The sequence below is a fragment of the Watersipora subatra genome, chromosome 7, assembly GCF_963576615.1.
Source record: "Watersipora subatra chromosome 7, tzWatSuba1.1, whole genome shotgun sequence".
NCBI classification, from domain to species: domain Eukaryota; kingdom Metazoa; phylum Bryozoa; class Gymnolaemata; order Cheilostomatida; family Watersiporidae; genus Watersipora; species Watersipora subatra.
Window position 1 is genome coordinate 34110856 of NC_088714.1, and position 16493 is coordinate 34127348.

Consider the following 16493-nt stretch of genomic DNA (forward strand, 5'->3'; position numbering starts at 1 on the left):
TACTGAGGGATTACTGTACTCTATTCAACACTAGTAGTGAGGGATTACTGTACTCTATTCAACACTAGTAGTAAGGGATTACTGTACTCTATTCAACACTAGTAGTGAGGGATTACTGTACTCTATTCAACACTAGTAGTGAGGGATTACTGTACTCTAATCAACACTAGTAGTAAGGGATTACTGTACTCTATTCAACACTAGTAGTGAGGGATTATTATACTCTATTCAACACCAGTAAAGAAATAAGACTAGACGAAGTAACTTTGAAAGCTACATACCTGGTACCTCTCAGCGCGCACCTCTAGGGGCACTCCTAGCTGATCTACAGAGTCGAGCTCACCCTGGCAGTATGTCTGATGAGCGCCACATTGTCCTATAGCATCCTGGAACTCTGACCAGTTCTCAGCAACTCTCACACAAGTTTTTTCTTTCTTGTTCAACTGCTGAGAGCTTCCATCAATGGAGTCCTGCATATATGACAGGTTCTCCCAGTACATACATAGCGACAGACTGTATATTTGTGATAATATTTTACTAATCTCTAATATAGTTTTCCATTACACTATGAGTTTAGATGACAACTTAAATTCCAAAGGATGGTATGACACCTACTTGTAACATGACAAAGGATGGTATGACGCCTACTTGTAACATGGCAAATGATGGTATGATGCCTATTTGTAACATGACAAAGGATGGCATGACGCCTACTTGTAACATGACAAATGATGGTATGATGCCTACTTGTAACATGACAAAGGATGGTATGACGTCTACTTGTAACATGACAAAGAATAGTATGACACCTACTTGTAACATGACAAAGGCATATTTAAAAGATCTACCCTATAATTTGGTAGATAGGACGACACTTGAGGTGAAAAATTACTCTTAAAAATTGAAGGTTGTATTGTAAAACCATTATAAAAGTCGGACCTTTAATTCTACGCGTAGATTTTTACTTTAACATGACATAATCAGTATTGCTGTAATTTGTCAGCAATTAAATTTTTGGTTGTAATTAAAATGGTTGACTACATACACCTTTTTCCTCATTAAAAATAAGGTTTACAGTACACTTGAACTTGGGATATAGTGGTCATAGTTAACGGGTTTTTGCAGAAAGCGATCTTAGATGCCATCTGTTCTTAGGGGTGAGCTAAGTGAAAAAAGGTTGCACCATTTTCTTTTCTTTTTTTAATGTTGATTAAAATTAATTTAGCAGCCCTCTTATACAACTGATGTTGGATAAATTCACAAAGACTTCCTCCAATTTTGTACCTCGTCTTATCTGACTGTCACCTTATACGCTGAATATATCTGAGTACATGTAATTTGCATGAAAAACACACACGATAGAAATTCATAAAAAACTATAACCGCCTATAAGACAGCATCAAACAAATCTTTACTGCCTAATTTCACAAGACTGCCCACATTAGCTGGACATGTTTTACATCAATACGAGTGAGTTATCAACACTCCCTTATTGATAAATAAGATAACTCCACGGGAAATAGGAGCTACTCATTGCTATTTATAGTACCTGGGCAGCTGAGAGCTGGGTAGGAATGAGTTGAGGGGTAGCAACTGGCACATCTGCAAGCATCTCTTTACAGCTCTCTTGCAGTTCATTCAGTGTCGTGTTCAGTTCCTGCAAGAAAAATAATAGGTAATAACTACATACCTCCACGGCTTTCTGGTATTTTAATAGTTGTGACAAATACATACCTCTATGGCCTTCTGATATCTTAATAGTTGTGACAAATACATACCTCTATGGATTTTTGGTATCTTAATAGCTGTAACAACTACATACCTCTATGGCCTTTTGTTAGCTTAATAGTTGTAATAATATGTGTACTTTTATAGACTTTTGGTGTTCTGGCAAATTTTGCTCCGTCGTTTCAGAATTCTGGAGTTGTCTAATTTTGTCCTTAGCTTGCGCAATTTGTTCTTGGAGATCCTGTGCGCCAGCCATCCATTGTTCCACCTAAAGAAGTTATAAACTTGCATACGCCAATAGTGAAAAAGAGAGAGAACACACATGCTACACAATACACATGTACACATGCTACATAGTGTACACTATATACTTGAGGTACAGCTGCTGTATACAGAGCCAAATATGCAAATGTTTCAGAGCTTGAAATATTAGATTAAATGTACATATATATTATTATATCAGATTCACTTTACAGAAAACCTTGAATGAAATCATGATTTTGCAGCAAATAACAAAATTTAAAAATTTTTCACCTACAGTTTTTACAAATTATAGAAATATGAGAGTACTAAAAACAATAAAAAATTGAACCCATAACAACTATATCTGCTCACAGCAAGTATTGAACGAAGAATATGGTTCTAATGCAATATTAAGCAGTCACGCACATGTATGTATATAGCAAAACCATTTCCAGAGGAGACACAGAACATTCAAGAGGTGAGCAGTAGGCGAAGTTACCATGGCAACTGCGTCGATGACCCTCATGACATCTAAGCTTAGATAACAAACAAAGTTCAATACTTCACTTTTTACCTCTTCAATGTCAGTAGTCAGCAGTTCAGCCTTGGCTCCTAACTTAGCCTTAGTATCATTAAGGCTGTCAGCACAACCAGAAATGCTTGCCTCCACACTAGCCTTGTCTGTCACGGAGAGATGCGGGCTGAACGAAAGGGATAACTGCTGCAGCTTAGACAGCAGCTCAACGAGTTGAGGCTCAGAAGAGATCGCTTCCTGTAAGCACGATTCACAAAACTAGAAATAACAATGAGACATGACTCATGCGAGACATGACTCATGCGAGACATGACTCATGCGAGACATGACTCATGCGAGACATGACTCATGCGAGACATGACTCATGCGAGACATGACTCATGCGAGACATGACTCATGCGAGACATGACTCATGCGAGACATGACTCATGCGAGACATGACTCATGCGAGACATGACTCATGCGAGACATGACTCATGCGAGACATGACTCGTGCGAGACATGACTCGTGCGAGACATGACTCGTGCGAGACATGACTCATGCGAGACATGACTCATGCGAGACATGACTCACGCGAGACATGACTCACGCGAGACATGACTCACGCGAGACATGACTCACGCGAGACATGACTCATGCGAGACATGACTCATGTGAGACATGACTCATGTGAGACATGACTCATGTGAGACATGACTCATGTGAGACATGACTCATGTGAGACATGACTCATGTAAGACATGACTAAGGTGGTTTTGTTTATCCAGACATGCTTGCATAGCCAGTAGCTCCCATTGCTTCCAGCAATGATATTTTTTATCCAGAAATATTAGGTCAGTTGTGCTGTAGCCCCAATGCACAGAGGATCTAGTAAAAAAGAACTCATAAGGGAACGCATGAGTTAACGCTTATGATTTGCTTTCATACACAACCACGTTTATCAAGATACTAAGGCTAGCCTTAAAAGACTAAGATTCATCTCAGAGGTTGCGCTTTTTAACCATATGGTTAGTACATCTGGTTCTCTGGTCGATGATATAGTTGAATAACACCGACCTCTACAGCGGTCACGTGTCTTCGCATAGCTTCAAGTCCTTGCTCCGGAGATATCTCCTCTTTAATGACAGCTTGTGATGATTTCATTTTCTGATGGAACTTGGCGGTAGTGTAGCCAAACTGTTGCTGAGCATCAAGTGTAGCGCAGAAAACGCGATCCCTCTCACGCACTTTTTCTGCCAGGGATTCCACATCTCTTTTCATTTCTACAGATACAAGAGGTAGCGCTAGTATTTCAATCTCATCGTATCAAGGAGATGACCGTAGGAGCACTAAAAACTTATACAGAAACTCGTTGAGTACAGTGCATTAAAAAACTGCATAGAACGATGTGTAATAGGTCTCTTAAGGTAGATAAAAGAACTGGATTAGTTGACGTATCATCGCTATATTCTGTGTGCAGAATCATGTCACTCTATTTCTTCAGTAAACTCGCCCTGATTGAGCAAACAAAAATGGCATTAATGTGAAATTGAGGAAAAATCAAAGTGGTACTTTAAACAAGTCCTGGTCTTATCCACTGAGAATGCTTCCTCAGCCTTAAAGAGTGAAATGAGAAAAGACTTATTGTTTCTGTCGGTAATCTCAATGACCCAAGGCTAAGATAAACCTAAAAACTGATCATAAATATATGTTGTTGGTATAAAAAGTATTGAACAATCTGGCAAAAATATATCTTTAACAAACTTGTTAGGTAATTAATTATTGCATGCCGAAGCAGTAGACGACTCTCTTTAACAACTTACCAACACATTTTTCACTTTGCACATTTGCTGCCGTGCTGCCACAAACAGACTCGAGAGATGAAGCGCTTGCTTCGGCAGCTTTTAGTGCCATTTCTAGTTGGTGCTGTTTGGCTTTAAGTCCTTGTAACTTGCCCCTCATCGCTTCAACAGCTTCATAGCCTAGTGGCAGGCATTGTAGAGCTTCTATGGCATCATTCATATATGAACTGATATCGACTGCTTCCTGAGAAGCTGAGTTAAAACTCTCGGCAGCTGATAAGGCCTCAGTCAACATCCTACCAGAAAATATAAATTTTTAAATACAAACTCAACTAGTTTCAAAGTTCTTATTACATATAAAAAAAATGATAATTTTGATAATTAATTTAATAATTTTAATCCTTTAAACAAAATGTTATATGCTGCCGCCAGGTTGTTCAAAACCTGCACACAAACTTCCATTAAGAGCCGACAAGCTGGCTTATCACATTAAGGCTTAAACTTAGTGGAACATTTAAAGTATGCAAGTATAGAAATCAGTTTTAGAGTTAGTCAGTGACATGACGGTAACAGCCAGTGATCATCAGTGACAGTCAAAGCTAGTCAGTGTTGACCACTGCCATTCAGTGTCAGTGAGTATCAGTCAAAGTCGTTCAGCGTCAATCAGCGTTATTTGTGCCTGTCACAATGAATGTCCTTTTGTCCATAAGATAGTGCATCATTGCTTTTTAGGAAGCAAGTGGCATACAAAAAATGTTTACCAAAATTCTGGGTTCTATTTTAATCCAACCACTTTATTTTTAGAATAGAAATTATACAAAAATTAAAAAAAAGCATAATTAGATTGATGAAGAGCTATAAAATGACACAGAAATGCAAAAAAATTGAGCATTCAAAGATCATTAGTCAGTATGATACATGTAACATACTCAAACACTCTGCGTCGGCTGAGTTGACATGACAACTTGGAGCGTATCGGTCTTACCATTGAGTTTCGCAGAGGAAAGCAGCCTGCCGTGTTCTCAAGATGAACTAATAATTACCTTTTTTACAAGAGATTACAGAGTCACTCAATTGACTACATAGACAACCAGTTTTTGCATACCTGTGAGCCTGAGATAGAGTGTCTCTAGTTGAGTCCATGGCTATCTGTGCTCTGTTTGAATGTTCTTTTAAGGCTTCACTATCAGCTTCGGGCAGCTCTATCTGAAGCTCAGATTTATCCTTAAGCATCTGTTTGACATCTGCCACCTCGGAGTCAACAGTTGCCATGTCATTCTGTTGATAAATAACACCAAATGTAAAACCATTCTGGCCAAATATGCCAAAGAACCTACTTAACAGCCAGATAGGCACTCGAAAAGTTAGAAAAATTATGAGGTTGGACTCGTTAAATATAGTTAGTCGAAGCGAGTTCGTTAGTTCCTCTTGTTAGTTCCAAGGCGAATGTATATTACTGAGTTTCCATACAGCCGTAGCATAACGACATACCTCCGTATGGCGCTGCAATGCCATCATGGAAACAGCCGTGTCACTTTTATTCTGTCATGATTTCAGTGTGGCTGTTTGGAAGCGAAACAGTCATGCGATGCGTAATCATTGTGTCAAGGCAATGACCTTAACAACCATTACTATAGCACCCTATAGAAACATGATCCGCTTGTTGGACCAGCATAGCTCTTCAGCATTGGGGCACCCAGGTGACGCTACACTATCACTGTAAGGTAACTTAGTCTATGTTCAATATGACTACTAAAGTACATATATAACTACTAAGGTACATATATAATTACTAAGGTACATATATAACTACTAAAGTACTTATATAACTAGTAAGTTACATATATAACTACTAAGGTACATGTATAACTACTAAGGTACATATATAACTACTAAGGTACATATATAACTACTAAGGTACATAAATAACTACTAAGGTACATTTATAACTATTAAGGTACATATATAATTACTAAGGTACATATATAACTACTAAAGTACTTATATAACTAGTAAGGTACATATATAACTACTAAGGTACATGTATAACTACTAAGGTACATATATAACTACTAAGGTACATATATAACTACTAAGGTACATGTATAACTACTAAGGTACATGTATAACTACTAAGGTACATGTATAACTACTAAGGTACATATATAACTACTAAGGTACATATATAACTACTAAGGTAAATTTATAACTATTAAGGTACATATATAATTACTAAGGTACATATATAACTACTAAAGTACTTATATAACTAGTAAGGTACATATATAACTACTAAGGTACATGTATAACTACTAAGGTACATATATAAATACTAAGGTACATTTATAACTATTAAGGTACATATATAATTACTAAGGTACATATATAACTACAAAAGTACTTATATAACTAGTAAGGTACATATATAACTACTAAGGTACATGTATAACTACTAAGGTACATATGTAACTACTAAGGTACATTTATAACTATTAAGGTACATATATAACTACTAAGGTACATATATAACTACTAAGGTACATTTATAACTATTAAGGTACATATATAACTACTAAAGTACTTATTGAGTTTGTGCCAACCAGTAGAGAATAGAGTACTACTACTAGCAGCACTAGATAAAATTAACTACATATCATTCATATCATGAGTAAACTACTAAACTGATAGGATATATCATGATAAAACTAAAATGACAACTGATGCTTTAGATAGCCAAATAGATAAACATATATACTTGATTTAAAATGAAAAGGACAGCGCATAGATCTTGGTATTTCAACATGAGGGCAGCCAAGTTCCTTTTGAATATTCAGCAAATGAACAAAGGTGTCCTAGGTCAGTACCTCACACCGCCGTATCAGAGCAGCCAACGTCTCTGAATCTACTGGTTGGATTATATTTGATACATTTGTAGCCTGTGATCCTAGCCTTTCAGCCGCCTCAACTTTGCTATTCAGATCAACAGAGAGCTGCTCTAGGTCTATGAGAGAAGACTCCAGAGTTTGACATCTTTCGGAAAGCTTCTCCTGCAGCTTGTCGACATCTTTCTTGAGCTCCCTGTATATGTTAGAATAGTCTGGTTGACTGCACCAGCAGATTAGTAATGGTACGAGTGACAAACATGATAGTGAGGCGATGCTGAGTGGGGAGAACGTATCGCAAAGATATTTGACAGTAGAACAGTGATTTGACAACAGTACGCCAAAGGTAGAAACAATATGACAGTGATATGACAATGACATGATTGCAATATGATGGTGATATGACAATGGTATGATTTCAATATGGCACCAGTCCATCTTGTGCGACAAGAAATAACAATCATATGACAAAGATATAACAGCATTATGTTTGTGATACAACAACACCATGTCAAATAGGACAATTGTATTCAAATGAATAATAAGATGACAACAGCGCAAACTCTATGACTCGAGTACAAAAATGGTAAAATCCTGTCAATCTTTCAAGGTACCTTGAAAGAATGACAAGAGTACAACTGTACAGACGAGAAAGAGTACAACTGTACAGACGAGAAAGAGTACAACTGTACAGACGAGAAAGAGTACAACTGTACAGACGTAAACTAGATTAATTTAGATGCAGCCAAGTCAGTGTTAAAAATGAAGTAAAGATGGGTAAAAACCATTTGCAAATGAATGTATGTGACTACAGGAAAACCTACCTTGACTTAGCCTTGAGTAAGTCGGCATCACCTTCCGATAAAACAGAGCAGAGCATAGTAAGCTGGCTTGACGCAAATCTGGCTGCTTTCTCATCACAGTTGGAAGCAGCCACTCTGAGGTTTCTGCACAACTCCAGTTGGCTCTGCAAAGGCTCTTCAGACTCGAGCACCTTTTGAGTGTCATTGAAAAGCCTCTCATACTCTCGTTGGATCTCATTCTACATAATAAAATAAGTTAAAACTACAATAGCAAAATTTTTTACAATGCCAACTAAAATGATTAAAATACACCAAATTTGCTGCCTAAACAGTAACACCAAAGCTATAGTCATCCAACTGTTTCCATATTTACAAAATATTATAAGCTCAATGTAGAGGAGCACATGAAAACTTGAAATAAATTGGCAGATGGAGAGGTGGCACAAAGATAGAATGACGGCATTAATACTTAAGGTGTGACAGAAACAGATGTTCAGAGTGATCGAGAAAAAATAGAGACAGCAGAGCGATGAGAGTGATAGTTAGGACCGATGGAAAAGGTTGAGAAATGAGAAGGGCAGTTAAGAGATGCTAGTAATAACAAGAGGATGGATGAGAAGGTTAAGGTAGAAAAAAATAGTTTAAATAGCGTGGATGATATGTAGATGACATCCGTATAGTGTGTAGATGACATCCGTATAGTGTGTAGATGACATCCGTATAGTGTGTAGATGACATCCGTGTAGTGTGTAGATGACATCCGTATAGCGTGTAGATGACATCCGTATAGCGTGTAGATGACATCCGTATAGCGTGTAGATGACATCCGTATAGCGTGTAGATGACATCCGTATAGCGTGTAGATGACATCCGTATAGCGTGTAGATGACATCCGTATAGCGTGTAGATGACATCCGTATAGCGTGTAGATGACATCCGTATAGCGTGTAGATGACATCCGTATAGCGTGTAGATGACATCCATATAGCGTGTAGATGACATCCTTATAGCGTGTAGATGACATCCGTATAGCGTGTAGATGACATCCGTATAGCGTGTAGATGACATCCGTATAGCGTGTAGATGACATCCGTATAGCGTGTAGATGACATCCGTATAGCGTGTAGATGACATCCGTATAGCGTGTAGATGACATCCGTATAGCGTGTAGATGACATCCGTATAGCGTGTAGATGACATCCGTATAGCGTGTAGATGACATCCATATGGCGTGTAGATGACATCCGTATAGCGTGTAGATGACATCCGTATAGCGTGTAGATGACATCCGTATAGCGTGTAGATGACATCCGTATAGCGTGTAGATGACATCCGTATAGCGTGTAGATGACATCCGTATAGCGTGTAGATGACATCCGTATAGCGTGTAGATGACATCCGTATAGCGTGTAGATGACATCCGTATAGCGTGTAGATGACATCCGTATAGCGTGTAGATGACATCCTTATAGCGTGTAGATGACATCCGCATAGCGTGTAGATGACATCCGTATAGCGTGTAGATGACATCCGTATAGCGTGTAGATGACATCCGTATAGCGTGTAGATGACATCCGTATAGCGTGTAGATGACATCCGTATAGCGTGTAGATGACATCCGTATAGCGTGTAGATGACATCCGTATAGCGTGTAGATGACATCCGTATAGCGTGTAGATGACATCCGTATAGCGTGTAGATGACATCCGTATAGCGTGTAGATGACATCCGTATAGCGTGTAGATGACATCCTTATAGCGTGTAGATGACATCCGTATAGCGTGTAGATGACATCCGTATAGCGTGTAGATGACATCCGTATAGCGTGTAGATGACATCCGTATAGCGTGTAGATGACATCCGTATAGCGTGTAGATGACATCCGTATAGCGTGTAGATGACATCCGTATAGCGTGTAGATGACATCCGTATAGCGTGTAGATGACATCCGTATAGCGTGTAGATGACATCCATATGGCGTGTAGATGACATCTGTATAGCGTGTAGATGACATCCGTATAGCGTGTAGATGACATCCGTATAGCGTGTAGATGACATCCGTATAGTGTGTAGATGACATCCGTATAGCGTGTAGATGACATCCGTATAGTGTGTAGATGACATCCGTATAGCGTGTAGATGACATCCGTATAGTGTGTAGATGACATCCGTATAGTGTGTAGATGACATCCGTATAGTGTGTAGATGACATCCGTATAGCGTGTAGATGACATCCGTATAGTGTGTAGATGACATCCGTATAGCGTGTAGATGACATCCGTATAGTGTGTAGATGACATCCGTATAGTGTGTAGATGACATCCGTATAGTGTGTAGATGACGTCCGTATAGTGTGTAGATGACGTGTAGATGACGAATAGATAATAACAATGGTTTAAATGCACCAAAAATGGTTAAGAAATTATAAAAGCAGTTGAGTGGCTCCGTGAGTCAAATATAGAAAAATAACAAGAGTGATACGTATGGTTAAAGAATAGGAGGAAACATCATCTCTATAAATAGCAAGAACTGTAAACAGACAACTGGAATAGATGAGGAAAGGCAAGAATGAGTTGAATAAGAGAGATATCTCCAACGACAGAGAACTGATGAGAACACACACTCGGTAAACAACCTACCTGTTGCGCCAGCACCTCACTGCATGTCTGTCCGTGAGCTTGTAGCTTTGTGCTCATCTGCTCTGAAGCCTCGAGTAGCGACTGCAGCACTAACTTTGTATTCTCGATAGCCTGATCCTTAAGCGTGTAGCCGGCGAGTCTCGACTGCTGCTCAGTCTGCGTATTCAGCTCCTCCAACCTCTTGCTGATGTCTTCTCTCGAAAGTTGTATTTGATGTTCGAAATGGTTTTTATCAACGGAGCTCAATGGCATAGCTTGAGCTTGCAGACTCGCGACCTCTTCGGAATGTGCTCTATAAAGAGAAGGTATAAAACTGAGGTCTTTGAATGGCTACTCAATGAATTATCTCTAGTTGCCAAGTTTCCAAAGTTATCCACAATCAAAAAGAATGTAGTTTACTTGATGCAGAACAGGAAACAGGTGATGCACTCATTCAGCCCTAAGCTTGCTGCACTGGTTCAATCGGACATACAATATACAGAAACTGAAAAACTGTGTCTCTGATGAAACAAGCGTAATTCCTTTTTCTTATAGGTTACTAGAATACACAAGGAGAGTCGCGACTTACTTGGCCCACTTTTGGGCAGACTCTTTGTCAGAATCAAACTGATTCCACTGTTCTAGCATCGCTCCCAGGGTGCCTATGTCCTCCTCACACACACTCTGCATCTTATCCAAAAGGCTGTTTACCTGCTGCGATTTAAACTCAATTCTACTTGATTCATCTGGAGTTCTTGGTGACTCTAGGCTCTGCAGAGAATAGAGTGATACAGTTTAACCTTCAACAACATTCTGCTACACACGACCAAGACAGATTTGAGGGAGTCACATTGTAGCATACACCTCAACATGTGGGGAAAATCCTGTTTCATGTAGAAGAGCTTTTATGGGTGCTTTCAGATTTCCTCCATATAGCCTAAAAGGGTACTTGTGACAAAATGTCAAAAAATATCTATAATGGAATAGGGCAGATAATAAGCTTTCATTTAACCCTGCGCAAATCCATAAACTTGGAGTTGTCCTCTAAATTCTGCGTAATCTTTATTGCCTCGTTACACTACTTTTTGAGATATGAAACTAAATCAAATTATATTTAAGGGTCTTGACAAATTATAAGAAAAAACATGCAAGTTGATAACTACCTATATTTTCAGATTGGATGCCTGACATTTCTTTGCCTAAGGGGGCAACTCCCATCGCCATCCAAAATGACATCAAGAAACAATTTATTGATATTGAAAGGAAAGTGATTGATCAGACAGACATTGCTCAGTTCTGTAGACAAGAGAATATATAGCAAATTAGTCAAATGCCAGTAAGCCGTATACTCAAGCCATATACTCAATGACCAAACTGCAGATAACTAGAGTAATCTGATTTAGTCAGTACCTGAGTGCTCTTGTGCCTAGCCAAGCACTGCTGTCGGTTGAGTGAAAGAGACTTTTTCTGCTGCCGCAGACTAGCCAACTTTGCTTTCTGCTGCTCCAATTTGTTTCCTGCATCTTCTGCACTTGCTGCTTGCACTGTGGCTCTGTTCTCCAGCGCACCGGCTCTACTGTACTGTACTTCAACCTGAAAATATAAGAAGACATGGAAACCATAAACTGGAATAAACTTGACAAGCCTTAACAAACTAACACTTGGCAAGACTTAACAAACTAACACTTGACAAGACTTAACAAACTAACACTTGGCAAAACTTAACCAACTAACACTTGACAAGACTTAACAAACTAACACTTGGCAAGACTTAACCAACTAACACTTGACAAGACTTAACAAACTAACACTTGGCAAGACTTAACCAACTAACACTTGGCAAGACTTAACCAACTAACACTTGACAAGACTTAACCAACTAACACTTGACAAGCCTTAACAAACTAACACTTGGCAAGACTTAACCAACTAACACTTGACAAGACTTAACAAACTAACACTTGGCAAGACTTAACAAACTAACACTTGACAAGACTTAACAAACTAACATTTGGCAAGACTTAACCAACTAACACTTGGCAAGACTTAACAAACTAACACTTGACAAGCCTTAACCAACTAACACTTGACCAGACTTAACAAACTAACACTTGGCAAGACTTAACCAACTAACACTTGGCAAGACTTAACCAACTAACACTTGACAAGACTTAACAAACTAACAATTGGCAAAACTTTACAAACTAACACTTGGAAAGTCAAACAGATTAAATTGGCGACTTTAAATCCAGCCAGAAACATTTAAAGACTGTGTTCTCTGTTATTTCCTGAAATGTGCTGATCATTTAGTGTGTTTCCATGATAGTCTGCTAACGGAACTGAAAGCAGGAAATACAAAAGATCAAAATTAGTTTTAGTCTACTCGGCTCCATAAAGTCCTTGAATCTTGGCAATCAAGTTTTACGATCTAAAAATGTGAGTGGAGAAACTTGCATTAGATATTCAATGGCTTCAAGAACTCAATAGATTTGCCTTGACCTTACAAATCACTACTAGTATACTAGTAGTCAATGGCGTACTAAATGGTCAGCAGCAAATCTAATCATGCAACATCTTAGGAACTCCAGTTGTAATTAAAGCTTGGAGATTATTTATAGTACAATGACAGCTCTACTGATGGTAAACAAGCTTTTAGCAGCTGTAAAACTTCCTGTTCTTTTCCTTCCGTATATTACAGAGCAGCAATGAAATTATGTTATAAAACTTGTCATGCTTACTGTACAATAAGTATTACGCATAATATTAAAGGGCTGAAATGTAAGGTAAAAGCATATAAAGGCCATAAAATACTTTCACTCTACCGCCTACACACCTCTTTCAGTGACATCTCATAGCTGCGCCACTGGCCAAGAGATTCACGGAGGTTAGCTTGTGACTGACCGACAGAAGAGAGGAGATAAGCATGAGATTGCTTCACCAGTTCTAGGTCTCGAGCGAAGTCACTTGACCCTCCACATCTTTCGATAGCTTGTACCTGTGCAACACAGCGATATTCTCCATAACCACCTTGTTAGATCAATGATTTTTCAAGTTTAACCTTTATAATGTTGATATCTTTTAAACACTCATCTTTTCAATGCCTCATTTAAGAATTTTTAGCACTACTCTTGCGAGCCAAAGACAGTGATGAAGACCCTATCGTAGTACAGCAACTTACCAGCTTCACTTATCGCAGTAATAGCAACTTATCAACTTCACTTATCGTAGTAATAGCAACTTATCAACTTCACTTGTCGTAGTTATAGCAACTTATCAACTTCACTTATCGTAGTAATAGCAACTTATCAACTTCACTTATCGTAGTAATAGCAACTTATCAACTTCACTTGTCGTAGTTATAGCAACTTATCAACTTCCCTTATCAGAGTAATAGCAACTTATCAACTTCCCTTATCGTAGTAATAGCAACTTATCAACTTCACTTATCGTAGTAATAGCAACTTATCAACTTCACTTATCGTAGTTATAGCAACGTATCAACTTCACTTATCATAGTAACAGCAATTTATCAACTTCACTTATCGTAGTAATAGCAACTTATCAACTTCACTTATCGTAGTTATAGCAACTTATCAACTTCCCTTATCAGAGTAATAGCAACTTATCAACTTCCCTTATCGTAGTAATAGCAACTTATCAACTTCACTTATCGTAGTAATAGCAACTTATCAACTTCACTTATCGTAGTTATAGCAACTTATCAACTTCACTTATCATAGTAACAGCAATTTATCAACTTCACTTATCGTAGTAATAGCAACTTATCAACTTCCCTTATCGTAGTAATAGCAACTTATCAACTTCACTTATCGTAGTAATAGCAACTTATCAACTTCACTTATCGTAGTAATAGCAACTTATCAACTTCACTTATCAGAGTAATAGCAGCTTATCAACTTCCCTTATCAGAGTAATAGCAACTTATCAACTTCTCTTATCGTAGTAATAGCAACTTATCAACTTCACTTATCGTAGTAATAGCAACTTATCAACTTCACTTATCGTAGTAATAGCAACTTATCAACTTCACTTATCGTAGTAATAGCAACTTATCAACTTCTCTTATCGTAGTAATAGCAACTTATCAACTTCACTTATCGTAGTAATAGCAACTTATCAACTTCATTTATCGTAGTTATAGCAACTTATCAACTTCACTTATCGTAGTAATAGCAACTTATCAACTTCTCTTATCGTAGTAATAGCAACTTATCAACTTCACTTATCGTAGTAATAGCAACTTATCAACTTCACTTATCGTAGTAATAGCAACTTATCAACTTCACTTATCGTAGTTATAGCAACTTATCAACTTCTCTTATCGTAGTTATAGCAACTTATCAACTTCCCTTATCGTAGTAATAGCAACTTATCAACTTCTCTTATCGTAGTAATAGCAACTTATCAACTTCACTTATCGTAGTAATAGCAACTTATCAACTTCACTTATCGTAGTAATAGCAACTTATCAACTTCTCTTATCGTAGTAATAGCAACTTATCAACTTCCCTTATCGTAGTAATAGCAACTTATCAACTTCACTTATCGTAGTAATAGCAACTTATCAACTTCACTTATCGTAGTAATAGCAACTTATCAACTTCACTTATCGTAGTTATAGCAACTTATCAACTTCACTTATCGTAGTAATAGCAACTTATCAACTTCTCTTATCGTAGTAATAGCAACTTATCAACTTCACTTATCGTAGTAATAGCAACTTATCAACTTCCCTTATCGTAGTAATAGCAACTTATCAACTTCACTTATCGTAGTAATAGCAACTTATCAACTTCTCTTATCGTAGTAATAGCAACTTATCAACTTCCCTTATCGTAGAAATAGCAACTTATCAACTTCACTTATCGTAGTAATAGCAACTTATCAACTTCCCTTATCGTAGTAATAGCAACTTATCAACTTCACTTATCGTAGTAATAGCAACTTATCAACTTCACTTATCGTAGTAATAGCAACTTATCAACTTCACTTATCGTAGAAATAGCAACTTATCAACTTCACTTATCGTAGTTATAGCAACTTATCAACTTCACTTATCGTAGTAATAGCAACTTATCAACTTCTCTTATCAGAGTAATAGCAGCTTATCAACTTCCCTTATCAGAGTAATAGCAACTTATCAACTTCACTTATCGTAGTAATAGCAACTTATCAACTTCACTTATCGTAGTTATAGCAACTTATCAACTTCACTTATCGTAGAAATAGCAACTTACCAACTTCACTTATCGTAGTAATAGCAACTTATCAACTTCACTTATCGTAGTTATAGCAACTTATCAACTTCACTTATCGTAGAAATAGCAACTTATCAACTTCACTTATCGTAGTTATAGCAACTTATCAACTTCACTTATCGTAGTAATAGCAACTTATCAACTTCTCTTATCAGAGTAATAGCAGCTTATCAACTTCCCTTATCAGAGTAATAGCAACTTATCAACTTCTCTTATCGTAGTAATAGCAACTTATCAACTTCACTTATCGTAGTAATAGCAACTTATCAACTTCACTTATCGTAGTAATAGCAACTTATCAACTTCACTTATCAGAGTAATAGCAACTTATCAACTTCTCTTATCAGAGTAATAGCAACTTACCAACTTCACTTATCGTAGTAATAGCAACTTATCAACTTCTCTTATCGTAGTAATAGCAACTTATCAACTTCACTTATCGTAGTAATAGCAACTTATCAACTTCCCTTATCGACGGAATGAGATAGGAAGGATATCGTGATAGGAAGGTTTGTCTATACAATTCAATCTTGTGAGCAATTTTACAGCTTTAAATCACTTATGAGAAAAATTGTAACTGTAAACATTAGAACTCAGAGCGCGCTGACTGAGCTGATCACCAG

The 16493-nt window shown here is 37.6% G+C and overlaps 1 protein-coding gene across 1 annotated transcript in view; it reads right to left on the reverse strand.

Annotated features, from left to right (window-relative positions):
• The window catches only part of LOC137400696 (nesprin-1-like), a 73789-nt gene that overhangs the window by 51214 nt on the left and 6082 nt on the right, over nt 1–16493 (reverse strand). Inside the window, exons 8-20 of the mRNA XM_068087028.1 lie at nt 13425–13586; nt 12002–12184; nt 11181–11362; nt 10613–10904; nt 7995–8212; nt 7153–7366; nt 5394–5566; nt 4310–4584; nt 3564–3769; nt 2546–2743; nt 1868–1996; nt 1550–1657; nt 282–470 (exon numbers count right to left, since the gene is read on the reverse strand). Coding sequence (XP_067943129.1) covers nt 282–470; nt 1550–1657; nt 1868–1996; nt 2546–2743; nt 3564–3769; nt 4310–4584; nt 5394–5566; nt 7153–7366; nt 7995–8212; nt 10613–10904; nt 11181–11362; nt 12002–12184; nt 13425–13586 — 2529 coding nt within the window. The remainder of the gene's footprint in view (nt 1–281; nt 471–1549; nt 1658–1867; nt 1997–2545; nt 2744–3563; nt 3770–4309; nt 4585–5393; nt 5567–7152; nt 7367–7994; nt 8213–10612; nt 10905–11180; nt 11363–12001; nt 12185–13424; nt 13587–16493) is intronic.